General features: G+C 42.3%; 2 protein-coding genes across 5 annotated transcripts in view; one reads left to right on the forward strand and one right to left on the reverse strand.

The window, feature by feature from the left end:
* The window catches only part of i2c3 (Eukaryotic translation initiation factor 2C 3), a 54,989-nt gene extending 45,139 nt beyond the window's left edge, over positions 1–9,850 (reverse strand). For 3 of the 4 annotated variants that reach the window (XM_014176829.3, XM_014176830.3, XM_014176828.3), the window contains exon 1: positions 9,289–9,850. In XM_014176829.3, coding sequence (XP_014032304.1) covers positions 9,289–9,307 — 19 coding nt within the window. In that variant the 5' untranslated portion in view covers positions 9,308–9,850. The remainder of the gene's footprint in view (positions 1–9,288) is intronic. The other variant, NM_001173953.1, reaches the window with a different exon arrangement.
* A 6,342-nt stretch (positions 9,851–16,192) lies between these two features.
* On the forward strand, positions 16,193–25,805 carry olah (oleoyl-ACP hydrolase). The gene is given in 7 exon segments (NM_001141261.1): positions 16,193–16,236; positions 17,238–17,368; positions 22,950–23,088; positions 23,314–23,413; positions 23,582–23,751; positions 24,700–24,779; positions 25,116–25,805. Coding segments are annotated over 6 exon segments (759 nt in total). The 5' UTR covers positions 16,193–16,236; positions 17,238–17,241; the 3' UTR covers positions 25,259–25,805.
* Positions 25,806–26,520: the final 715 nt, after the last annotated feature.

A 26,520-nucleotide genomic window follows, 5' to 3' on the forward strand; every position in this document is an offset into this window, starting at 1 on the left:
TGTCAATGATCTCAAGGCAGCTGGGACCATAGTCACCAAGAAAACAATTGGTAACACACTACGCCGTGAAGGACTGAAATCCTGCAGTACCCGCAAGGTCCCCCTGCTCAAGAATACATATACATGCCCGTCTGAAGTTTGCCAATGAACATCTGAATGACTCAGAGGACAACTGGTGAAAGTGTTGTGGTCAGATGAGACCAAAATAGAGCTCTTTGACATCAACTCAACTCGCCGTGTTTGGAGGAGGAGGAATGCTGCCTATGACCCCAAGAACACCATCGCCACCGTCAAACATGGAGGTGGAAACATTATGCTTTGGGGGTGTTTTTCTGCTAAGGGGACAGGACAACTTCACCGCATCAAAGGGACGATGGACGGGGCCATGTACCGTCAAATCTTGGGTGAGAACCTCCTTCCCTCAGCCAGGGCATTGAAAATGGGTCGTGGATGGGTATTCCAGCATGACAATGACCCAAAACACACAGCCAAGGCAACAAAGGAGTGGCTCAAGAAGAAGCACATTAAGGCCCTGGAGTGGCCTAGCCAGTCTCCAGACCTTAATCCCATAGAAAATCTGTGGAGGGAGCTGAAGGTTCGAGTTGCCAAACATCAGCCTCGAAACCTTAATGACTTGGAGAAGATCTGCAAAGAGGAGTGGGACAAAATCCCTCCTGAGATGTGTGCAAACCTGGTGGCCAACTACAAGAAACGTCTGACCTCTGTGATTGCCAACAAGGGTTTTGCCACCAAGTACTAAGTCATGTTTTGCAGATGGGTCAAATACTTATTTCCCTCATTAAAATGCTAATCATTTTATACAATTTGACATGCGTTTTTCAGGATTTTTTGTTGTTATTCTGTCTCTCACTGTTCAAATAAACTTACCATTAAAATTATAGACTGATAATTTCTTTGTAAGTGGGCAAACGTACAAAATCAGCAGGGGATCAAATACTTTTCACCCCCCACTGTATCTCCCAGGCCTCATTTAAGACACCAGATACAGATTAAGATTTGATATCAAACTGGCATAAAATCGGAAAACATGACAATCCACCAGACTGTGTCGAATGAGTGCTAAGATAGCAGACAGCACAAATCATATCATCCATCTCCAATCATGGTTGGTTTCAATGGTTTTGACAGCTCAAAAGTATGCCAACAAATATTTTTCTCACAAAGCAGCTGCCCCTAGGTGATAGTTCATTGACTTTGTGGCTTTCATGCTGAATTGATTGATAATTAAGCGAGCCAAATGGCGCAGCGGTCTAAGGGACTGCATCTCAGTGCTGGAGATTTTACTACAGACCCTGGTTCGATCCTGGGCTGTATCACAACCGGCCGTGATCGGGAGTCCCATGCTGGGCCAATTTTCGCATGGACACAGAGTTCCATGCAACAATTGACCCAGTATCGTCCGGGTTAGGGGAGGGTTTGGCAGGGGTAGACAGTCATTGTAAAAAAATAACATTTGTTCTTAACTGACTTGCCTAGTTAAATAAAGGTGAAAAAAAAGCACTATTCAATAACTTTGACACCAGCTGGTGTGGAAGGCAGGCAGGCAACTCCCAAACAGCCAGCCAGCCTCTCATGGGCTTGAGATAATTAGACACACCTGACGGGCTTGCCACCTGCTTATGACAGCCGTCGACAAACCTAATTTAGGCGTAAAAGAAAAGCTGGAAACTAAATACTGTCAGGGGAGATTCTCTTCTGCACTGTTCAACCAATCCAGTAAATGTGGAGGAGTTAAGATGGAGTGTTGCCTTGTTAACGTCCTAAAGCGTAAGTCACGTCACAGGCTCTCTTTCCATTTCCCCTGAAAACCAGAACATCCGGTTGTTGGGGACTCTGCAGAGGTCACGTCACAGGCTCTCTTTCCATTTCCCCTGAAAACCAGAACATCTGGTTGTTGGGGACTCGGCAGAGGTCACGTCACAGGCCCTCTTTCCATTTCCCCTGAAAACCAGAACATCTGGTTGTTGGGGACTCGGCAGAGGCAACCAACCAGCAAACACCTCCATTCCGCCAGCATGCAGCACAGGGAGAAAAAAAAAAAGAATCAAAATGGTCATAATATTTTACAAGGAAATGCTAGCAGACAGAATTTTAAGAATATGAAAAATTTGAAAAAATATTTTATAGCACAAATAATATTGACATTGTTAACAGTATAAAAAAAATTGATTACTATCAATCAAATATATTTATAAAGCCCTTCTTACATCAGCTGATATCTCAAAGTGCTGTACAGAAACCCAGCCTAAAACCCCAAACAGCAAGAAATGCAGGTGCAGAAGCACGGTGGCTAGGAAAAACTCCCTAGAAAGGCCAGAACCTAGGAAGAAACCTAGAGAGGAACCAGGCTATGAGGGGTGGCCAGTCCTCTTCAACCACCCCTCTTCTGGCTGTGCCGGATGGAGATTGATAGATATTTGTATTACTGTTGTTACATGATAACTAACTCAACTTTATAATGCTACTAATAATAACAACAAAAATAATAACAATACAATTATTTGTATAATATTAAATCAACCTTAGAAAATCCCACTGTTAATTTGCCCATTTGTATTGCACTACGTTCAGAATGTTTTTCATATTGGACATCCATATCACACAGCACATAATTCCCTGTACATTGTGTCGCAGTAAAAGCGGGGTCCATTCTACGCATAAGCACATCTACTGTTGAAGTTTACACCCAGAGGAGCGTCACTTCTGCAGCCCTTAAGAGTGGCCTATCAGCCTAAATCCATTTTTCATATTGGACTATATTGCACCGTACATAATTCCCTGTACAAAACAGATGAGTTTGAACAAAAAGCTTGGTCATAGGAAGTGTTAGACTTTCACGGTGGTCAAATAGGTTTGGGTGTGGCCCCTGGACACTATATGGTACAAATACACTGCTCAAAAAAATAAAGGGAACACTAAAATAACACATCCTAGATCTGAATGAATTAAATAATCTTATTAAATACTTTTTTCTTTACATACTTGAATGTGCTGACAACAAAATCACAAAAATAATCAATGGAAATCCAATTTATCAACCCATGGAGGTCTGGATTTGGAGTCACACTCAAAATTAAAGTGGAAAACCACACTACAGGCTGATCCAACTTTGATGTAATGTCCTTAAAACAAGTCAAAATGAGGCTCAGTAGTGTGTGTGGCCTCCACGTGCCTGTATGACCTCCCTACAACGCCTGGGCATGCTCCTGATGAGGTGGCGGATGGTCTCCTGAGGGATCTCCTCCCAGACCTGGACTAAAGCATCCGCCAACTCCTGGACAGTCTGTGGTGCAACGTGGCGTTGGTGGATGGAGCGAGACATGATGTCCCAGATGTGCTCAATTGGATTCAGGTCTGGGGAACGGGGGGGCCAGTCCATAGCATCAATGCCTTCCTCTTGCAGGAACTGCTGACAGACTCCAGCCACATGAGGTCTAGCATTGTCTTGCATTAGGAGAAACCCAGGGCCAACCGCACCAGCATATGGTCTCACAAGGGGTCTGAGGATCTCATCTCGGTACCTAATGGCAATCAGGCTACCTAGCACATGGAGGGCTGTGCCACCGCCAAACCGGTCATGCTGGAGGATGTTGCAGGCAGCAGAACGTTCTCCACGGCGTCTCCAGACTCTGTCACGTCTGTCACATGTGCTCAGTGTGAACCTGCTTTCATCTGTGAAGAGCACAGGGCACCAGTGGCGAATTTGCCAATCTTGGTGTTCTCTGGCAAATGCCAAACGTCCTGCACGGTGTTGGGCTGTAAGCACAACCCCCACCTGTGGACGTCGGGGCCTCATACCACCCTCATGGAGTCTGTTTCTGACCGTTTGAGCAGACACATGCACATTTGTGGCCTGCTGAAGGTCATTTTGCAGGGCTCTGGCAGTGCTCCTCCTTGCACAAAGGCAGAGGTAGCGGTCCTGCTGCTGGGTTGTTGCCCTCCTACGGCCTCCTCCACGTCTCCTGATGTACCGGCCTGTCTCCTGGTAGCGCCTCCATGCTCTGGACACTACGCTGACAGACACAGCAAACCTTCTTGCCACAGCTCGCATTGATGTGCCATCCTGGATGAGCTGCACTACCTGAGCCACTTGTGTGGGTTGTAGACTCCGTCTCATGCTACCACTAGAGTGAAAGCACCGCCAGCATTCAAAAGTGACCAAAACATCAGCCAGGAAGCATAGGAACTGAGAAGTGGTCTGTGGTCACCACCTGCAGAAGCACTCCTTTATTGGGGGTGTCTTGATAATTGCCTATAATTTCCACCTGTTGTCTATTCCATTTGCACAACAGCATGTGAAATTTATTGTCAGTCAGTGTTGCTTCCTAAGTGGACAGTTAGATTTCACAGAAGTGTAATTGACTTGGAGTTACATTGTGTTGTTTAAGTGTTCCCTTTATTTTTTTGAGCAGTGTATATCACTGTACAGGAATAAATATTAATTGTTTGTGTCCATAAAACCAGGGTCCAGTCTGCCCTTTTGTACTGTCGCTTTAACTCTTTGCTGACTGACTAATTCAGGACAATATCTTAATTACAAAACAATAAATGAGAAATGTTTGCTTCCAGTGTGAAATAAAATGCCATTCTATACCAGACTTGCACTCTTGGCTTGCCCTATAATGGAGGTGACAAATTCTGACCGTTTGGCATTTCATTAGGATCCCCATTAGCTGTTGCAAAAGCAGTAACTACTCTTCCTGGGGTCAACACAAAACATGACATAATACAGAACATTAATAGATAATAACAGCTCTAAATAAATGTTTAAAAAGGAACACGTAGCTTACATATCAAAGTATACACAAACTATCTAGGTCAAATAGGGGAGAGGCATTGTGCCACGAACTATTGCTTTATCTGTTTTTTGAAAACAGATTTGCTGTTTATTTGAGCAATATGAAATGGAACAGAGTGCCATGCAATAGTGGCTCTATATAATACTGTACGCTTTCTTGAATTTGTTCTGGATTTGGTGACTGTGAATAGACCCCTGGTGGCATGTCTGGTGGGGTACGTGTGTGTCACAGCTGTGTGTAAGTTGACTATGCAAACAATTTGGGATTTTCAACACATTAATGTTTCTTATAAAAAGAAGTGATGCAGTCAGTCTCTCCTCAACTCTTAGCTGAGAGACTGGCATGCATAGTATTTATAATCAGCCCTCTGATTACAATTAAGAGCAAAACGTGCTGCTCTGTTCTAGGCCAGCTGCAGCTTAACTAGATCTTTCCTTGCAGGGCGTGCTAAAACGTGCATCAGGTCAAGTGTTTTGGCCAAACAAACATGTATTTCTTTTAGGAAGTATCCGAAGAAACAAATCATATTTCTACATGTTGGTATAACCCCAATCACATAGATTTTGTTCTGAAAATGACATGGAAACTGTTTGTGCCCACTGGGCTGAGACTACCTGAAGAGGATCTTGCATACAATTTGAATCTTCTGTTTTACTGTTGATGTTTTACAGTTTCATGAAAAGTTTGATTAACTTTAGTGATATTTATCATGAAAAAATAATGCTTTTTTTTTACCAAATTGCACCTCATGAATCAACATATTGTTTGTTTGTAGAATGAGTGACTCAAAACTTTGTGGATTTGGAAAGGAATAGGGCTCCCGACACAACATACATAAAATGGTGTACATTGCAATAAATGATAGGAACACAAAAACAATGTTGACAATTTAGGCTTGAAAAATAAGCAAATCACAATATCTCAGAAATACTTAAATTATCCCATGAGATTTTCGAAATTGACATCAGGTGCATCCTGTTTCCATTGATCATCCTTGAGATGTTTCTACAACTTAATTGGAGTCCAATTGTGGTACATTCAATTGATTGGGTATGATTTGGAAAGGCGCACACCTCTCTATATAAGGTCCCACAGTTGTCAGAGCAAAACCCAAGCCATGAGGTCGAAGGAATTGTCCATAGAGCTCCGAGACAGGATTGTGTCGGGGCACATATCTGGGGAAGGGTACCAAAACATTTCTGCAACATTGAAGGTCCCCAAGAACACAGTGGCCTCCATCATTCTTAAATGGAAGAAGTTTGGAACCACCAAGACTCTTCCTAGAGCTGGCCGCCCGGCCAAACTGAGCAATCGGGGGAGAAGGGCCTTGGTCAGGGAGGTGACCAAGAACCCGATGGTCACTCTGACAGAGCTCCGGTTCCTCTGTGGAGATGGGAGAACCTTCCAGAAGGACAAACATCTCTGCAGCACTCCACCAATCAGGCCTTTATGGTAGAGTGGCCAGACAGAAGTCTCTCCTCAGTAAAAGGCACATGACAGCCCGCTTAGAGTTTGCCAAAAGGCAGCTAAAGAACTCAGACCATGACAAGATTCTCTGGTCTGATGAAGCCAAGATTGAAGGCTTTGGCCTGAATGTCAATCGTCATGTCTGGAGCAAACCTGGTATCATCCCTACAGTGAAGCATGGTGGTGGCAGCATAATGCTGTGGGGATGTTTTTTAGCGGCAGGGACTGGGAGACTAGTCAGGATCGAGGGAAATATGAACAGAGCAAAGTACAAAGAAATCCTTGATGAAAACCTGCTCCAGAGCGCTCAGGACCTCAGACTGGGGCGAAGGTTCACCTTCCAACAGGACAATGACCCTAAGCACACAGCCAAAACAACGTATGAGTGGTTTCAGGACAAGTCTCTGAATGTCCTTGAGTGGCCCAGCCAGAGCCCGGACTTGAACCCGATCTAACATACAGTACCAGTCAAAAGTTTGGACACACCTACTCATTCCAGGGTTTTTCTTTATTTTGGACTATTTTCTACATTGTAGAATAATAGTGAAGACATCAAAACTATGAAACAACACATATGGAATCATGCAGTAACCAAAAAAGTATTAAACAAATCAAAGGACATTTTATATTTGAGATTCTTCAAAGTAGCCACCCTTTGCCAAGAGTGTGCAAAGCTGTCATCAAGGCATTCTCTCAACCAGCTACAGGAGGTAGTCACCTGGAATGCATTTCAATGAACAGGTGTGTCTTTATTAAAAAGTGAATTTGTCAAACGTATTTCCTTCTTAACGCGTTTGATCCAATCAGTTGTGTTGTGACAAGGTAGGGGTGATATACAGAAGATAGCCCTATTTGGTAAAAGACAAAGTCCATATAAGAACAGCTCAAACAAGCAAAGAGAAACAACAGTCCATCATTATTTAAGATATGAAGGTCAGTCAATTCGGAACATTTCAAGAACTTTGATAAAGTTTCTTAAAGTGCAGTCGCAAAAACCATCAAGCACTATGATGAAACTGGCTCTCACGAGGACCGACACAGGAAAGGAAGATCCAGAGGATAAGTTCATTAGAGTTACCAGCCTCAGAAATTGCAGCCCAAATAAATGCTTCAGAGTTCAAGTAACAGACACATCTCAACATCAACTGTTAAGAGGAGACTGTGTGAATCAGGCCACATTGAAGACAGTGCCACATTGAAAGTCACTGAGCTCTTCAGCAAGGCCATTCTACTATTGTTTGTCTATGGAGATTGTATGGCTGTGTGCTCGAATTTATACACCTGTCAGCAACTAGTGTGGCTGAAATAGCCGAATCCACTAATTTGAAGAGGTTTCCATATACTTTTGTTTATACAATTTGACAAGCACTTGATAATGCCTCGAATTTCACGGCGGCATTCCTTCGTGGCCATGATGCACCCTAAAAAATCCATGCCTTTTGCAGCCAATGGTCATTGTGCCCTTGCCCCGGAGTGCTGCGTTGTGCCCTTCTCCCTGAGTGCTGCGCAATCCGAAGCGTCTCTCACTCACATGGCTCTCCATAACGTGATCGGGTCTTTCTCACAGGCTACAAGTGAAGACCGACACATCAGGGACGCAACTGCGTGCGTCGTTATTCAATTCCGAGGTGCATATTGAAGATATTGGAAGAACTGTCCACATTTACTTTTCATGCACCGGTCTCAAAACAGGGGCAGCGGGAAAAAAAGTACATGTCATCTATGCACTTAAATAGCGAATGGAGGATGCATTTGCATTGATGTCAGAGTGATAATAGAGTGCTGAGTACCAGGCAGTTAGCAAGTTTGGTAGGCTACTAATGACCATCAGCAGCATCAGAGCTTGGAGAAGACTAATTACCGTGACTAAACGGTCACATGTAATTTGACTGCCTTCATGACTCGTGGCCTACTCCCAACCACAGTTTTACCTCTGAACATTGAATAGTTTTTCCAGTATGTAAATGTTTAGGTCTACAGTGTATTGCATTGGGACCATTTGAGTGGGTGGAGTAGAAAGTGTTGCTGGGCATATAGACCTCAGTCCCGCATGAAATAACACCATATATAGATTCTACAGATCCTTCTAAGTATTTATTATCCTACGTTTCCTGTACAGTGCTATATTTGTACCGTATAGTGTCCAGGCAGCACATTTTTAAGCTATTTGACCACAGTAAAAGGCCAGCAACACTCCATAAAAGGCCAGCAACACTCAGAGCCCGATGAAATGACACCAACATATACAATTCTAGACTCTACTAAGTATTCCCTACAATACTTTTACGGCAGCACCCTGAATATTTTTTGCTCTATATAGTGATTTGCATTGTGGCCGCCAATGTAACGGTTGGAGTAAAGGGCCAACAACACTCCGTATTATTCAGATCCCTTGAAATGACACCGTATATACAATCTACAGACCCTACTGAGTATTCCCTATAACACTTTTACTACGGCACCCAGAATAGTTTTTGCTCTATAAGCCAATATGTATTCCGTATACAGTGATTCGCATTGACGGGATTTATTTGACCTTCAAACATGTTTTTTTAAAACCCACATTGAATGCAAATGATTTCTTAAATATGAACACATATGAATCATTGTTAATGTTTAGACACTTATTTGTCATATAAATAAATACAGGTATTTACACTTTTCTACTATTACGTGGGGGACTTTTATTTAGAAATGTTCCCAAATTCTGTGACCCGGAAGTACTTGTTTGTTGCTGCTGACGAGACGTTGATCCGGCAAACTATTTTACCAATGGTATGTCTGGTCACCCAAATTCGTTTTCTAACCCAGATAGTAGAGTGAAAGGCCTGAATGTGTTTATTTTCATGCATTATCTGATTGGTAGGCCTACTAGGCTTTTGGTTGGACTGTATGCTATCCTTTAAGGACAGCAACTGATAGTCAGCCTACAAAACTTCAACACCAAACTTCAGCAATTTAATAAGAATAAGGTGTTTGACAGACAGGTGTATGAATATACCTGAAGTTCCGATTTCCATTCATGAGGTCTCTGTCCCCGGCTCCCAATGGTCAAATCTCAACGCAGTTCCTGTTCGTCTGACGCTATTACCTCAGCGTTGGAGACGTTCCACCCGACCACTCGCTCAAGCCGACACCCCGGCTTCTGTCGCTGATTTGGACACGGGCCGCTGGGGTGTCCGCTTAACCCGAGATCCTCCCAAATTGCCCCCGTTGTCAACCGGCACAAGTTGAACGACGTGTCCCCTGCCTTTCGTTAAAGCACTAATTGTTCTCAGGTGACAAAATATATATATATATTTTCAAAGACTCAAGTCGCAGAAAATATTTCAGAGCCTCGGATACTCCACTGCTCCTATTCCTGAACGGTTTTAAGGCTATATCTCAATCGTTTAGGGTTTCGCCTTGTCATTAGTTGCCAGGATAATATCAACAACATGTTTGTTTTTTCGGACCATAAAAGGTAACCTTTTGGTGTTCTTCTGCCGGCAAAATTGGTGTTTCACTCCCTGGTGCGTTCTCTGTACTACCGCTGTGAAGCGGGCAAGATTAACTAAGTACTTTCCGGGTCACGGATATCGTCTTCTTCTGTGGTATATTGGCGATTGCACAATTTAATGTACATCCCGCCACCTACTGTGCGGGATGGAAACAGGATTCCCCCCAAAACGGCCAAACTACCAACAACAAAAAAACGACCAAACTACAAAAAATAAACTAAATCAAACAACTTTACTGTTTAAAAAAAAAAAAAGATTTTTGGCTTGTCATGTTTCGTAGGACGCATTACTCGACCTTCGCCTCTCCTGAGACCGTTGCAGCGATGAGACAAGATTGTAATTGGATTGCAATTGGATAACACGAAATTGGTGAGAAAAAGAGGGTACCTTTTTTTTTTAAATAAAAAGATCTGATCCCTTACAAAAGCTCAAGGGGAGCCTGGAAGTGCGAGTGGTCTTCTGGCGCCAGTACCCCCTGCAAGTCTTCAGATGTAAAATTCTTAATTCCCCAAAACTTTTCTGCCGCAGCCACAATAATGTCCGGTTTCTTTGACTTCTTTGAGACTTGAGCCGTACAGTTAATAACTGTGGCAACGAACGCCACAAAATCCACCTTTTTAATTAACACACTGGGTATCTTTTGACTGGCAGCAAACATTAACTACAGGCTGTGGTGTTTCCACTACCATATCTTCACTAGCATCACTTGTTTTCTCAATTAATTTAATCGCCTCCGCATAGGAGATTTGATTGGTCGCTCTTTTGCCACCTCAATCTCCTTCACCTCAATCTCCTTCAGGGCACTCCAGGAACTCGGTATCATGATCCGCACCACAATTGCAACACCGTTGTCCTTCTACACACCGTTCTTCAGTATAATCTGTCCGTCTGCACCCACTTGAAACATGGCCAAATGCTTTACAGTTCTTACAATGCAGTGGTTTGGGGACAAAAGCTCTTACATCTTACATAACTGAGCTTCACATGCATAGGTAAGTGCTCTTTAAAAAAAAAAAAAAAGAACAGGGCCGACAGACTTTCTTATTTTTCGCCATTCACCCAACGGGTCAGACGCCTGGCACCAACCACACCAGGAAATCTCTTCCTGAACATCTGTTGTCACCCCTAAGATGACTCCTCTGACAGGTGCTCTACTCCGAAGTTCAAAGCAGGAAACTTCTGTTGTCTGGATTCTTTTGAGGCCTACTGCAATCTTCCTCTGTTTTTCATGAATACAATCAATCAAAATATGACCACTCCTGGTCACTCAGACAGACTCCACTTTTCCCAGCGCATTCACACCTCAAACGGGTTTCCATCCTTACTCAACAAGCGCATCCCAACAAGAAGCGATTCATTATCATTCACAGACTTATCCTCCACTCCAATTTCAGACAATTTCCTTTTTGTTCCAGTTTTCGACCCTACTGTTGTCCATTCAGGACTTTCATCTTCATCAACTTTGCTCGACACACTAAATTGATTCGTACTTCTGCCATTTTACCTTACTGAAACGTCGCACTCCACACTCCTGGGGTGGCAGGGTAGCCTAGTGGTTAGAGCGTTGGACTAGTAACCGTAAAGGTTGCAAGATCGAATCCCCGAGCTGACAAGGTACAAATCTGTCGTTCTGCCCCTGAACAAGGCAGTTAACCCACTGTTCCTAGGCCGTCATTGACAATAAGAATTTGTTCTTAACTGACTTGCCTAGTAAAATAAAAAAATTGAACTCCTTAGCCAAACTGTAATTTCTACAACTTCCACTAGGGTCACGCATTTTTGGAGTCCTTCAGAATATGAGTCAAATCAAATCAAAGTTTATTTGTCACGTGCGTCGAATACAACAGGTTTGCAGTGCAGTTGCAGTTGCAACCTTGCAGTGAAATGCTTACTAACAGGCTCTAACAAATAGTGCAAAAAAAGGTATTAGGTGAACAATATGTAAGTAAAGAAATAAAACAACAGTAAAAAGACAGGCTATATACAGTAGCGAGGCTATAAAAGTAGCAAGGTTACATACAGACACCGGTTAGTCAGGCTGATTGAGGTAGTATGTACATGTAGATATGGTTAAAGTGACTATGCATATATGATGAACAGAGAGTAGCAGTAGCGTAAAAGACTTAGTCCTATCCTATACACTTATCCTATACACTTTGTTAATGAATAATTAGGGTGAAAATGTGCACAGTTATCAATATATTTTATACAAATTATCATACAAAGAATAATTAAAAGTATTTCTATAAGATATGTGATTTATTTGTTTATTTTTCATAGGGTGTCCAATCAAAAATACAGTTGTGTAGATACTACTCGAAGAAAACCAATGGTCCAAACCTCATGTCGCTACCATAATCCATTCAAAAGTTATTGGAGTTTTTACACTTGTAGAATGGTCAAGATTAGGGTGACTAAATCAATGGAGGCCAGAGAAAAAAAGTGCTCAAAAATCAGGACAATGGCATTGCGTCAGCTAAGCTGGATGCTGTGCGAGAATTAAGGCAAACTGACAGGCATGAAACTCTTCTTTTTTCTTGAATCCAGAAAACATACAGCAATATAGAGGTTAGGTAGATATTGATTTTGAGACATGACATACAGTATTTTCATATTTTAGTATATGATTTTGTGACACCCATAAAGTTATGTATCACATTTTATATACACTGAGTACACAAAACATTAAGAAAACCTGCTCTTTCCATGACATAGGTTGACCAGGTGGATCCAGGAGAAAGCTATGATCCCTTATTGATGTCACTTGTTAAATCCACTTCAATCAGTGTAGATGAAGGGGAGGAGACAGATTAAAGAAGGATTTTTAAGGATTTTTAAGCCTTGAGACATGGATTGTGTATGTGTGCCATTCAGAGGGTGAATGGTAGTAGGTGCCAGGCGCACTGGTTTGTGTCAAGAACTGCATGTACAAAGTGTTTGTTAGGTGTTAAGCCTGAGTTAAAAGATGCTTAAAATTACTAAAAGACAAAAAGCGATTGTAATTGTGTTGATTGTGCTTGGGAAAAAAGATAGACAAGGTTTTAAAAAGGTTGCGGTAATATTTCATTCAGTAGAGAAATGTGTCTGAGGCTTAACTAACTCTGTCCCCCAGCTCAATTTACCCCATAAGTTGTGCCAAGAGAGCCCTTTTTTTGAGGAAAAGCCATGTTTTCAAAACTGTAATGTTTACATGAACTCTGATAATCTCCAGGGATGCACAACATCCTGAAATATTTAAGCAATAAGGCCTGTCGTGCCTGGATACTTGAGTAAAAATAAATGTTTTGTTATATTCGTGGTATATGGTCTGTTCCCAAGAAAGCTAAGGTAACTGAGCTAAATGACTATCACCCCGTAGCACTCACTTCCGTCATCATGAAGTGCTTTGAGAGACTAGTCAAGGATCATATCACCTCCACCCTACCTGACACCCTAGACCCATTCCAATTTGCTTACCGCCCCAATAGGTCCACAGACGATGCAATCCCAATCACACTGCACACTGCCCTAACCCATCTGGACAAGAGGAATACCTATGTGAGAATGCTGTTCATCGACTACAGCTCAGCATTTAACACCATAGTACCCTCCAAACTCATCATTAAGCTCAAGACCCTGGGTCTCGACCCTGCCCTGTGCAACTGGATCCTGGACTTCCTGACGGACCGCCCCCAGGTGGTGAGGGTAGGAAACAACATCTCCACCTCGTTGATCCTCAACACTGAGGCCCCACAAGGGTGCTTTCTCAGCCCTCTCCTGTACACCCTGTTCACCCATGGCTGCGTGGTCTTGCACGCCTCCAACTCAGTCATCAAGTTTGCAGAAGTCACTACACTGGTAGGCTTGATTACCAACAACAACGAGACAGCCTACAGAGAGGAGATGAGGGCCCTTGGAGTGTGGTGTCAGGAAAATAACCTCACACTCAATGTCAATAAAACAAAGGAGCTGATCGTGGACTTCAGGAAACAGCAGAGGGAGCAGCCCCCTATCCACATCGACGGGACAGTAGTGGAGAAGGTGGAAAGTTCTAAGTTCCTCGGCGTACACATCACGGACAAACTGAAATGGTCCAACCACACAGACAGCGTGGTGAAGAAGGCGCAGCAGCGCCTTTAGTTACATCACCACACTCCCTCTCTTGCTCTTGGTCCTCATCTTTGTAAGTCACCTTGATTTTGCACCTGAGTGTTTTATCAGTTTCTTTATGAAAATATTTAGCAAACTCCATGACAGTACCTTAAGCAAGGTGCTATAGCAGCACACAAGTAGCCTACAAATGCATGCTGGGCCGGGCATGCGCTGAGCTAATTAAGTGAAGTAAGCGCTACTGGAGCGAAATTGGAGTGGGCTAGAAGGCCGATGCTTCAGCCTTTGCGAAACTCGCTCCAGACTCTAGTCAAATTGGGCATGCTCCACTCCTTGCTCCACTCCAGCTCACATACTCTGGTAGCTGTAGCTAGTTGGCTAGCTAGCAGCAAGCAAGGGATAAGAACTTTGCCACTGAGCATGGCAACGGAACATAAAGAACTAACGACTGGGTCATGTTTGTAAAGATCAAACTAATCTAACGAACGACTGGGTCGCGTCTCTAGCAATCAATAGATGAGTAAGTATTAATTTGCTTATAAAAAGTATGAAAATATCAACAACAAAAAAAGTTTCGATCTTGTCTCATCGCTGCAACTCCCCAACGGGCTTGGGAGAGGTGAAGGTGGATTCATGCGTCCTCCGAAACATGACCCGCTTAAACGCACTCCTTAACACCCGCCAGTTTAACCGGGAAGCCAGCCGCACCAATGTGTCGGAGGAAACATCGTTCAGAAAGCGCAATGGGACAAGGAAACCCGGGTCTGTACTAACCGCTATGCCACTAAGGAGGCCCAAAAAATAAGTTTTAATACCGGTAAATGTGTGCTTTAATATTTTTTGGGGGCAACTGTGGTATAAGGGGGATAAACGCCTCTGTTCTGTACATTAATGTATATCAGCACGTCTAATGTACAGAACGTCTAATGTACAGAACGTCTAATGTACAGAACCTTGGCATTTATCCCTTACATATCTTTGTTAGAAAGAATAGTATATTTCCCTTGATGGAGTGATGCTGATTGTAAAAATGGGATAAACATACTCGTTCTCCCCTACACCCAGAATGCGCTGATTGGCCTGTTAGGCATGATTGAATAAGGCTTCAACCAATGACCCACAAAAGAGGGCATGTCCCATAGTGAGATGTCGAACCAAATCGACTGAAAGAGAATTACACTTTGTGAAAGAAAAACGTTGTCAGTGATCCTTTATGTATAAGGGATTTGACAATGCAATGCATAGGGACAAAACACACTTCCATCTCTAGTCCAAACTTTATCACTGGCCTCAGTACTATGCATCCAGAATAACATTATTTATATATTTAATATGGTATATAGTACTGTACATCCATAATTAAGTTATTTATATATTTAATATGATATATAGTACTGTACATCTGTAATTAAGTTATTTATATATTTAATATATAGTACATCTATAAATAAGTTATTTATATATTTAATATAGAGTACTGTACATCTATAATTAAGTTATTTATATATTTAATATAATATATAGTACTGTACATCCATAATTAAGTTATTTATATATTTAATATGATATAGTACTGTACATCTGTAATTAAGTTATTTATATATTTAATATGATATATAGTACTGTACATCCATAATTAAGTTCTTTATTTATTTAATAGAATATATATCAATTATATTAAATTAATTATTTACCATGCAATTCCACACTCCAGACTTCAGATGGCACTTTTGATCTATTTCAGCATCCGTTTACTAACCAAACCTGAAGAAGAGAAGAACCAGGGCTGTGGTAGCAGAGGCAGGGAAATACTTGGGACTGTAAGGATTTGCTGCAGAACAGCTGCAGGGGGTGTTGAGTGATAGTGTTCTGACACAGGAGGTTGGTGCCACCTTAATTGGGGAAGACAGGCTCGTGTTAATGACTGGAGCACAATGGGTGGAATGGTATCAAATACATCAAACACATGGTTTCCATGTGATTGATGCCATTCCATTTGCACCGTTCCAGCCATTATTATGAGCTGTCCTCCCCTTCAGTAGCCTCCATTGGTTCTGGAATAGGACTAGATAGGGTTAAATAGTGGAATGGGTTGGTGTTTTTTAGAGAGGGCTAATAGTTGTCAGGGCAATTTTCCTTTTTCCCAATTTTGTATTTATTACCTTATTAGGAATTTGATGTCGGTTGGCCGTGAATGGCCTCACACACCAGCACAATAGGTGGCAGTGTATGCATCTAAAAGTTGGATGCGATCTGCCAGCCAATTCGCTAAGAAGAAGAACAGGAAGAGAAGAACCAGGAAGCTTTAAAATTGAAGGAAATGCTTTGAGAAAATGTGAAGTGCCACGTCTATTTAACAGGTATTTACAGTATGACATACTAGTTTACTCTTAGAAATTCTTCAGTGACGTGAGATTTAGTAAGCTACATCAAGTGTAAGAACTGGATCTGGCAGTAATGTGACCAGAATTCAAACAAACATGATTCGTTTGCGGTAGCTTATAAACCTATACATTGCACCTGGTATATATATATATATATATAAAAAATATTGCGTTTTGGTGTGTCCTTTGCATCCTGATGCACAGGAAATTAAGGGGGCTTTCGCACCAAATTGGTTTCGAGCGTTTTTTATGAACTCTCGCATATTCGCCCTTATTTCGGTTCGTTTGGACGGGTGTGAACTCTATCAGCACACGGGAGCGCACCAAAACAACGCACTGTGGGGGTGGTCTCGGTCCGATTCCATTCGTGACGTGGTGCCAGTCTGGACCAAAAACAGGAAAATAACCGGAGGCACGCAGTATTATTGGTTTGACTGCGAACATTCGATGATACTCACGCAGTAGCTTACCATAACTTGATATGTCTGAAACATTATGTGAGTAGTCAGCGCATTTATGAGAACATGCTGATTAGGGCCCGAGTCTATACCAGGGATAAAGACTACTGAATTTATTTACCCTATTGACGGAGTGGTTAGAGCGAGTGGTTATTGTGCTGTTTTCTCCTGCATGTTGTTGGAAGACGAAAGTGATATGAAGTTTGAGAGACAAGTTATGCTTCTTGATAATCAATAATGGATTAAACATGAGCATTTTTTTTCTCCAATAAACAAATACTTGCATGAACACATGGTTTTGTTAGGCGTTTTAGTTTGTTTGACATTGGGCAATCAGAAACCAATCAGATGCCTCAAGTCCTCAACTGGCAGCTTCATTAAATAGTACCCTCAAAACACCAGTCTCGAGGTCAACAGTGAAGAGACGACTCCAGGATGCTGGCCTTAGCAAATAGCATATTCAATTTTACCACATTATACATACATTATCCTTATCCTCATTTCTCTTGTCAAATACAGTAGAATGGACAAGGTGATCAACTGCTTCAGTAAGAGACCTGATGCCGTGGCCAGGCTGATATGCTTCCCATGGGCAGGTGGAGGCTCCATACACTATGCACGCTGGGGGAAAATCCTCACCTCCATTGAAGGTAATGATGATGATGATAATAATAATAATAATACATAGCCATTTTCAAAGACCCAAAGGCGCTTTACGTAAGGTACTATTATTTTTAGAGCCCGACCGATAAATTGGTTGGCCAATATTAGTCTTTCACAGAAATATTTGTCGGCCTTTATTCCGCATATAATCCTGCGATATTATATACATAGAAGTAACGAATACAGTAGGTCTTCTCATTTGCTGTCATTTTTAGAATTTTTCAATGGTTGCCTAAAGATGGCACTCTACGAGCTGCTTATTGAACAACATTCAGCCCTAAGTCGAGAGAGAGAGTAGGCATGGTGGTTTGACGGTGAGTAGCTTGCCACATCTAGTGACGGCATATTTGAATAAGTAAATAATCAGAAGTACACTTCACCAAGCAAACAGCCCTGTCCTCATCCCATTCTCACTTAGTTAATGTTAGCTGGCTAGCTAGACAGCTATGTAGTTAGGCTCTATCTAGCCGGCAAGATACCTTTGGGCATGTAGTGTGTGTGGACACCTGCTTGTCGAACATCTCATTCCAAAATCATGGGCATTAATATGGAGTTGGGCCCACCTTTGCTGTATAACAGACTCCACTCTTCTGGGAAGGCTTTACACTAGATGTTGGAACATTGCTGCAGAGACTTGCTTCCATTCAGCCACGAGCATTAGTGAGGTCAGGGACTGATGTTGGGCGATTAGGCCTGGCTTGCAGTCGGCGTTCCAATTCATTCCAAAGGTGTTCGATTGGGTTCAAGTCAGTCAAGTTCTTCCACACTGATCTCGACAAACCATTTCTGTATGGACCTTGCTTTGTGCACAGGGGCATTGTCATGCTGAAAAAGGAAAGGGCCTTCCCCGGACTGTTGCCACAAAGTTGGAAACACAGAATTGGCTAGAATGTCATTGTATGCTGTAGCGTTAAGATTAACCTTCACTGGAACTAAGGGGCCTCGCCTGAACCATAACAAAACATCCCCAGACCATTATTCATCCTCCACCAAACTTTACAGTTGGCACTATGCACTGGCATCTGCCAAACCCAGATTTGTCTGTCAGACTGCCAGATGGTGAAGTGTGATTTATCGCTCCAGAGAACGCGTTTCCACTGCTCCAGAGTCCAATGGCAGCGAGCTTTAACCTCTATGGGCTAGGCGGGACGAATTCGTCCCACCTACGTAACAGCCAGTCTAATCCAGTGGCGCGATTTTTGAATCGTTTGAAATACTATTACTTCAATTTCTCAAACATATGACTATTTTACAGCTATTTAAAGACAAGACTCTCGTTTATCTAACCACACTGTCCGATTTCAAAAAGGCTTTACAACGAATGCAAAACATTAGATTATGTCAGGAGAGTGCCCAGCCAGAAATAATCAGACACCCATTTTTCAAGCTAGCATATAATGTCACCAAAAACCCAAACCACAGCTAAATGCAGCACTAACCTTTTATGATCTTCATCAGATGACACACATAGGACATTATGTTATACAATACATGCATGTCTGTTCAATCAAGTTCATATTTATATCAAAAAACAGCTTTTTACATTAGCATGTGACGTTCAGAAAAAGCATACCCCCCGCAAACTTCCGGGGAATTTACTAACAGTTTGCTAAATTACTCACGATAAACGTTCACAAAAAGCATAACAATTATTTTAAGAATTATAGATACATTACTCCTCTATGCACTCGATATGTCCGATTTTAAAATAGCTTTTCGGATGAAGCACATTTTGCAATATTCTAAGTACATAGCCCAGCCATCACGGCTAGCTATTTAGACACCCGGCAAGATTAGCCTTCACCATAATCACATTTCCTATAAGAAAAATGTTCTTACCTTTCCTGTTCTTCGTCAGAATGCACTCCCAGGACTTCTACTTCAATAACAAATGTAGGTTTGGTCCCAAATAATCCATAGTTATATCCAAATAGCGTCGTTTTGTTCGTGCGTTCTAGACACTATACGAATGGTAAAAAATGTCAAAATATTCCATTACCGTACTTCGAAGCATGTCAACCGCTGTTTAAAACCAATTTTTATGCCATTTATCTCGTAGAAAAGCGATAATATTCCGACCGGGAATCTGCAATAAACTAAACAGCCGAATTAAAATACTCCACGGGGGCTAATCGCGCACGCGCCTCATTCCATTGTCACCTAATGGGACACTTGAATAAGGTGATAATCTGTTTCAGCCTGAGGCTGCCTCGTCAACCTTCATGATTTTCCCGGGTCCTGAGAGCCTATTGGAGCCCTGGGAATTGTCACGTTACAGCTAAGATCCTTACTCTTCAATAAACAGATGCAAGACGCACGACTCCTTGTCAAACAGGCCACTTCCTGCATGAAACCTTGTCAGGTTTTTGCCTGCCATAGGAGTTCTGTTATACTCACAGACACCATTCAAACAGTTTTAGAAACTTTAGGGTGTTTTCTATCCAAACCTGAACAATAATATGCATATTCTAGCTTCTGAGTTGGTGTAGGAGGCAGTTAAAAATGGGCACATATTTTTTCCAAAATTCTCAATACTGCCCCCTAGCCCAAACAGGTTAAACTACCCCAGCCGACGCTTGGCATTGCGCATGGTGATCTTAGGGTTGTGTGGCTGCTCGCCTGTGGAAATCCATTTCATGAAGCTGCCGACCAACAGTTACTGTGCTGGCGTTGCTTCCAGAGGGAGTTTGGAACTCGGAGTGAGTGTTGTAACTGAGAACAGACTATTTTAACGCGCTTCAGCACTGGGCGTCCTGTTCTGTGAGCTTGTGTGGCCTACCACTTTGCGGCTGAGCCGTTGTTGCTTCTAGACGTTTCCACTTCACAATAACAGCACAGTTGATTGGGGCAACTCTAGCAGGGCAGAAATTTGACGGATGACTTGTTGTGTTGGAAAGGTTGCATCCTATGATGGTGGCACGTTGAACGTCACTGCTCATTCTACTGCCAATGTTTGTTTATGGAGATGGCTGTGTACTCGATTTTATACACCTGTCAGCAATGGGTGTGGCTGAAATAGCCGAATCCACTAATGTGAAGGGTTGTCCACATACGTGTGTGTGTGTGTGTATATAAGTAGTTAACCTAGCTAGCAATCTCTGTGCTACTCATGTGCGAACACTGGACTGGCGCCAAAGTGAACACTCCTTGATACAAAAATAGCACTTACTGTGTCGGCCTATTATGTTAGTGGGCTTATTTAGTTAGTTTTCCACAAACTGCAAGATAGTTGGCGCAGATCTATCATCCGGGTCATGTGCTTGCAATCATGAGATAGACAGCTAAATTAGGTGTATGACTAAAACGCAGGAAAACGGTTAACGTTTTCAGTCATCAGTGTATACCATTTGCAGTTGAAATATACACTGAGTGTACAAAACATTGACACCTGCACTTTCCATGACATGGACTGAACAGGTGAAGCTATGATCCTTTATTGATGTCACTTGTTGAATCCTCTTAAATCAGTGTAGATAAAGGGGGGAGACAGTTTTAAAGATGGATTTTTAAGCCTTGAGACTCCTGCGACATGGATTGTGCGTGTGCCATTCAGAGGGTGAATCGGCAAGCCAAAAGATTTAAGTGCCTTTGAACGGGTTATGGTAGTAGGTGCCAGGCGCACCGGTTTGAGTGTGTCATGAACCGCAACGCAACAGTTTCCTGTGTGTATCAAGAATGGTCCAACACCCAAAGGACATCCAGCCAACTTGACACAACTGTGGGAAGCATTGGAGTCAACATGGGCCAGCATCCCTGTGGAACGCTTTTAGCACCTTGTAGAGTTCATGCCCTGTCAAATTGAGGCTATTCTGAGGGCAAAAAGGGGTGCTACACAATATTAGGAAGGTGTTCCTAATGTTTTGTACACTCAGTGTATAGCCAATACATGTTGTATTGAATATCAGTGTAATTTACATTATGGTTTCTGTAAGAAATCATTGGCGTAATGAACAGCTAGCATGTGCACTAACCAAGATCTCAATGCAAGGTTTCCATAAAGTGTTTGCTTACATGACCTTTGACTATTGACAAAAGGAACACCTATGTGAGAATGCTGTTCATTGACTACAGCTCAGCGTTCAACCCCATAGTGCCCATGATCACTAAGCTAAGGACTCTGGGCCTAAACACCTCCCTCTGCAACTGGGCTGTAGTGGAGCGGGTCGAGAGTTTCAAGTTCCTTGGTGTCCACATCACCGATGAACTATCATGGTCCAAACATACCAAAACAGTTGTGACGAGGGCACAACAAAACCTTTCCCCCCCTCAGGAGACTTAAAAGATTTGGCATGGGTCCCCAGATCCTCAAGGTTCTACAGCTGCACCATCGAGAGCATCCTGACCGGTTGCATCACCGCCTGGTATGGCAACTGCTCGGCAGCTGACCTTAAGACACTACAGAGGGTAGTGCGAACGGCCCAGTACATCACTGGGGCCAAGCTTCCTGCCATCCAGGACCTATACAATAGGCTGTGTCAGAGGAAAGACTCCAGTCACCCAAGTCATAGACTGTTTTCTTTGCTACCACATGGCAAGCGGTACTGGAGCACCAAGTCTAGGACCAAAAGGCTCCTCAACAGCTTCTACCCCCAAGCCATAAGACTGCTGAACAATTTATAAAATCGCCACCGGACAATTTACATTGACCCCCCCCCCCTTTTGTACACTGCTCCTACTCACTGTTTATTATCTATGCATAGTCACTTCACCACCACCTACATATAGAAATTACCTCAACTAACCTGTACCCCTGCACACTGACTCGGTACCAGAGCCCCCTGTATATAGCCTCGTAATTCTTATTGTGTTTCTTTTTATTTTAGTCTACTTGGTAAATATTTTCTTAACCCTTCTTGAACTGCACTGTTGGTTAAGGGCTTGTAATTAAGCATTTCACGGTAAAGTCTACACTTGTTGTATTCGGCGCATGTGACAAATAAAGTTTGATTTGAAAGCACTGCATTGAATCTACTCAAAACAAATACTGACACCTAGTGGTGACATGAACTGCATTTCACTGCATAGGTTGTGAACTTGTGAACAGTGAAGTTTCAGATTTGAGACTAAGTGTAATTCATTCATCCCTTGTTTAATTAATAGTTTGCTTGTGGTGCTTCAGCAACAAAACAATTCTGCATTTTTATCCTCTGCTATAGATGGACAAATCTTTAAGTTCTACCTAAGAAGGTAAACTGAACAAGTGTTTTGTATTTATGGAGGATTTAGTAGCTTTTTGATGTAAACCACATTTTTAATATTTAGTTAAGAAATCATCCTTTATAGTATCTGTTAATCCTTTGGAGCACAGTTTGTGTAAAAAAAAAAAAGAACGTTGTTTTTCATTCCACCTTTAATTTTTTTTTTTGATAATCAGTGACTTTTTCCTCCCTAAAATCAACATCGGACCCAAGAAACCCATATCGGTCGGGCTCTAATTTATATTATAAAAATAGGATTGGTTAATTGAAATTGCATCACGATTCATGAGCAGTAGGTTTAGTGAAGGGGAAGGAGAAACATTGTCTGTTTTTAAAGACATTTTCTATCTCCCACTTTTTTCTTTGCTAGTGTTTGCTGTTAAACTTCCTGGCAGGGAGGCTCGAGCCAAAGAGCCCTTCTTTCAAAGCATGGAGCAGATTGTAGATGAGGTCATCAATGTGCTACTGCCGGTGCTCAAGGAGAAACCATTTGCCCTCTTTGGCCACAGGTACAAGTAGAAAAATGTCATCAGTGTCACTTAGGTATGAATCTCCTCACCTAGAACCAAATCAGGTTGTCACGAGTACAGTTAGTAATTAAGTGTGCCATCAAAAACTGAGGGTACTGTTTGCTCTATAATCATCATGGTCCTTTCTTATCTGAAGCTACATTTTATTGATCCAAAGTTGTCAGAATTGTGATTACCTTTTATAGCTATTCTGCACTGTCACAGCTTTGGCGCCATGACCAGCTTTGCTATAGCAGATACTTTGAAAAGAGTCCACAAGTTGGAACCAATTCACATCTTCCTGTCTGGTGCCTCAGCACCCTACGTGAGTACTATAATAGCAATCATGTAAAAACGGAACAGCATTTATACAACTTTACTACGACATTTGTATGACATGTAACCATATGGCCATTTCTGATAACTTTTGAAATGCTATTACTTAATGTACTGACCTAAAGCAGTCATCCTTTAGTTTTTCCTTGCTTTCTAGTCTGAGATGCGTATCCAAGCCCCAAAGAGAAGTGATTTATCAGATGAGGAGTTCCTCCAGTGGATGACCAGGATTGGTGGGACTCCCCCCGAGTTACTGGCCAATCCTGAGGTTGTAAAGCTCTTCCTACCTGCGCTGAAAGCCGACCTCCACGTGGTGGAGAACTACAGGTGGGCATCTCTAACTTTGTCACAATTCTCTCTTTCCTCCCAAAGTGTGCACTTTCACTAATTTGAAAGGAAATTGCTGGTATAAGAAATATGGTGGAAATTTCCCCTAGTAGTGAACAAGTGCACACTTCAGAAGTAGGGAGATATTATTGGGACGCACATTCTATTAGCATCTCTGGCCTGTAAATGTTAATTAGCAACACGTTTATTGCGCCTTATACCATGGCATTGTTGAATACTCAATTCTGATTGTCAAGAAGGGCAATCTAGAGCGTGCATTATTTCCCTATAATGCACTGTATAATTCAATGGCTATGAAGTTAAAGAGCATCTGAACACGCCGATTGGCGCGTGTGTTTTTCTGTTTCTCATTAGAAAAACAAGATTTCAGTCTTGGAGGTGTGTTTCCTGACCGATTCCGCGGTCTGTTAATGTTTGGCCCCAATGAGACACTGTAGCCTATTTCAATTCCTCAAAATCTTCAGAATGAATCTAAGATAATTCAAGAAATCTGTAATAAATGTTGCCGTTTTTTGTCGGATGTTTTAGTTGAGTAATTATTTGGGGTATTTCTCAAGTAAAAAAAAAAAAGAAAGTGCAACATGTCTTAATCAGTCGGAGCTGCTGGGCAGGTCTGTTTCGCTGTCTATGCTATTGGATGGAGTGCAATCATCGCAGCTGTTCACCACATGTTAGTGGGAAAATAGACAGTCAAATTAAATTTACCCATTGTGGCGCACGGATGTTCCAAACTCCATTTTAGATGAGACTGACTTAATAACAAAAATAACTTTGACTTTAATCGATTCTACATAGCCCGTTTTCAAAGGGATTCGTTGCTTTTTAAAGGCAGTCGCTCTTTAATTCTAACATGGTCTGTTTGAGCTGCTTTTGTATACATTATTACACATGTATAAATATGTAATAAAGATTGTTCTTGTGTTCCAGGTGTGACAGGCCAGAGAGTCCTCTCTCATGCCCAGTCACATGCTTCGATGGAAAGCAGGACATGCCTCATGACTTACAAGGTCAGAGCTCTGATGTCTCGTGCATGTCTGCTTTCCATGTGATGTCTAGCGATTCTCTCCATAAGTTACACTGCTGTAACACCCTGTGATTAACACAAATTGCATGACTATGAGTACTGCACCTGTGTAAAGAAACATGGCCATTAAGTCCTAAGTGATGAGCACAGTTCAGCTGTAGGTTCCTGGCTGTTTGTGTAAGGTCTTCAGAGAACTCTTCATCAATTCTGTGGTCCTTTTGAAGTTGCTTTAGAACTTTAGTTGCTGATAGCGAATTGTGATCTGTTTCCATTGCAACTGTAAATGTGGTATGTGTCTTTCCCTTTTCTCATTTAACAGCATGGAAAGACATATCATCTGGAGATTTTACAGTGCAAATGCTACCTGGAGCTCACTTTTATTTAAAAGATGCAGCCAATGAGAAGGTCATATTGGACTACATCACAAAGTATCTGGAGATGGCGGAAATTGACTACTTGTAGCTATGAAGGGCACAGTGGCAGAAAAGGAAATGTATCATGTTATGTTTCCATTGTAGTGACACAACCAGTTTTACTTAGTTTTTGAAGAATAGGAGTCCAAGAAGCATTTCAACAGTAGTATCTATGCCTTTGAGCAATAATGCAAATGATGGAAGTAGGGTTTGTTGACCATGTGAATCTAGCCGATGTGTTTAGGATTTTACGAGTGACGTAAGATGTATTACAGCCTAAAATGGAATCCAGAGAGATTGCCTGACTAGTCCTCAAATTAAATTGTATTGGCCACGTACACATGATTAGCAGATGTTATTGCGAGTGTAGCAAAATGCTTGTGCTTCTAGTTCCGACAGTGCAGCAATATCTAACAAGTAATATCTAACAATTCCACAACAAATACCTAATACACACAAATCTAACTAAGGAATGGAATAACAATATATGGATGAGCAAGACAGTGGCATAGGCTAAGATGCAATAGATGTATTAAATGCAGTATATACATGAGCTGAGTAATGCAAAATATGTAAACGTTATTAAAGTGGCATTATTAAAGTGACTAGTGTTCCATTATTAAAGTGGCCAATGATTTCAAGTCTGTATGTAGGCAGCAGCTAGTGATGGCTGTTTTAACAGTCTGATGGCTTTGAGATAGAAGTTGTTTTTCAGTCTCTCGGTCCCTGCTTTGATGGACCTGTACTGACCTTGCCTTCTGGATGGTAGCGTGGTGAACAGGCAGTGGCTCAGGTGGGTGTTGTCCTTGATGATCTTTTTAGCCTTCCTGTGACGTCGGGTGCTGTAGGTGTCCAGGAGGGCAGGTACTTTGCCCCCGGACGCGTTGTGCAGACCACACCACCCTCTGGAGAGCCCTGCGGTTGTGGGCGGTGCAGTTGCCGTACCAGGCGGTGATACAGCCCGACAGGATGCTCTCAATTGTGCATCTGTTAAAGTTTGTGAGGGTTTTAGGTGACAAGCCAAATTTCTTCAGCCTCCTGAGGTTGAACAGGCGCTGTTGCGCCGCCTTCACCACACTGTGTGAGTTTGTCAGTGATTTATACGCCGAGGAACTTAACTTTCCACCTTCTCCACTGCTGTTCCGTTGATGTGGCTGGGGGGTGCTCCCTCTGCTGTTTCCTGAAGTCCACTATCATCTCCTTTGTTTTGTTGATGTTGAGTGAGAGGTTATTTTCCTGACAGTACGCTCCCGTGTGGGCCCCCAGTGTTGAGGATCAGTGTAATGGAGATGTTTCCTGCCTTCACCACCT

The sequence above is a fragment of the Salmo salar genome, chromosome 27 (genome assembly GCF_965601325.2).
Source record: "Salmo salar chromosome 27, fSalSal1, whole genome shotgun sequence".
NCBI classification, from domain to species: domain Eukaryota; kingdom Metazoa; phylum Chordata; class Actinopteri; order Salmoniformes; family Salmonidae; genus Salmo; species Salmo salar.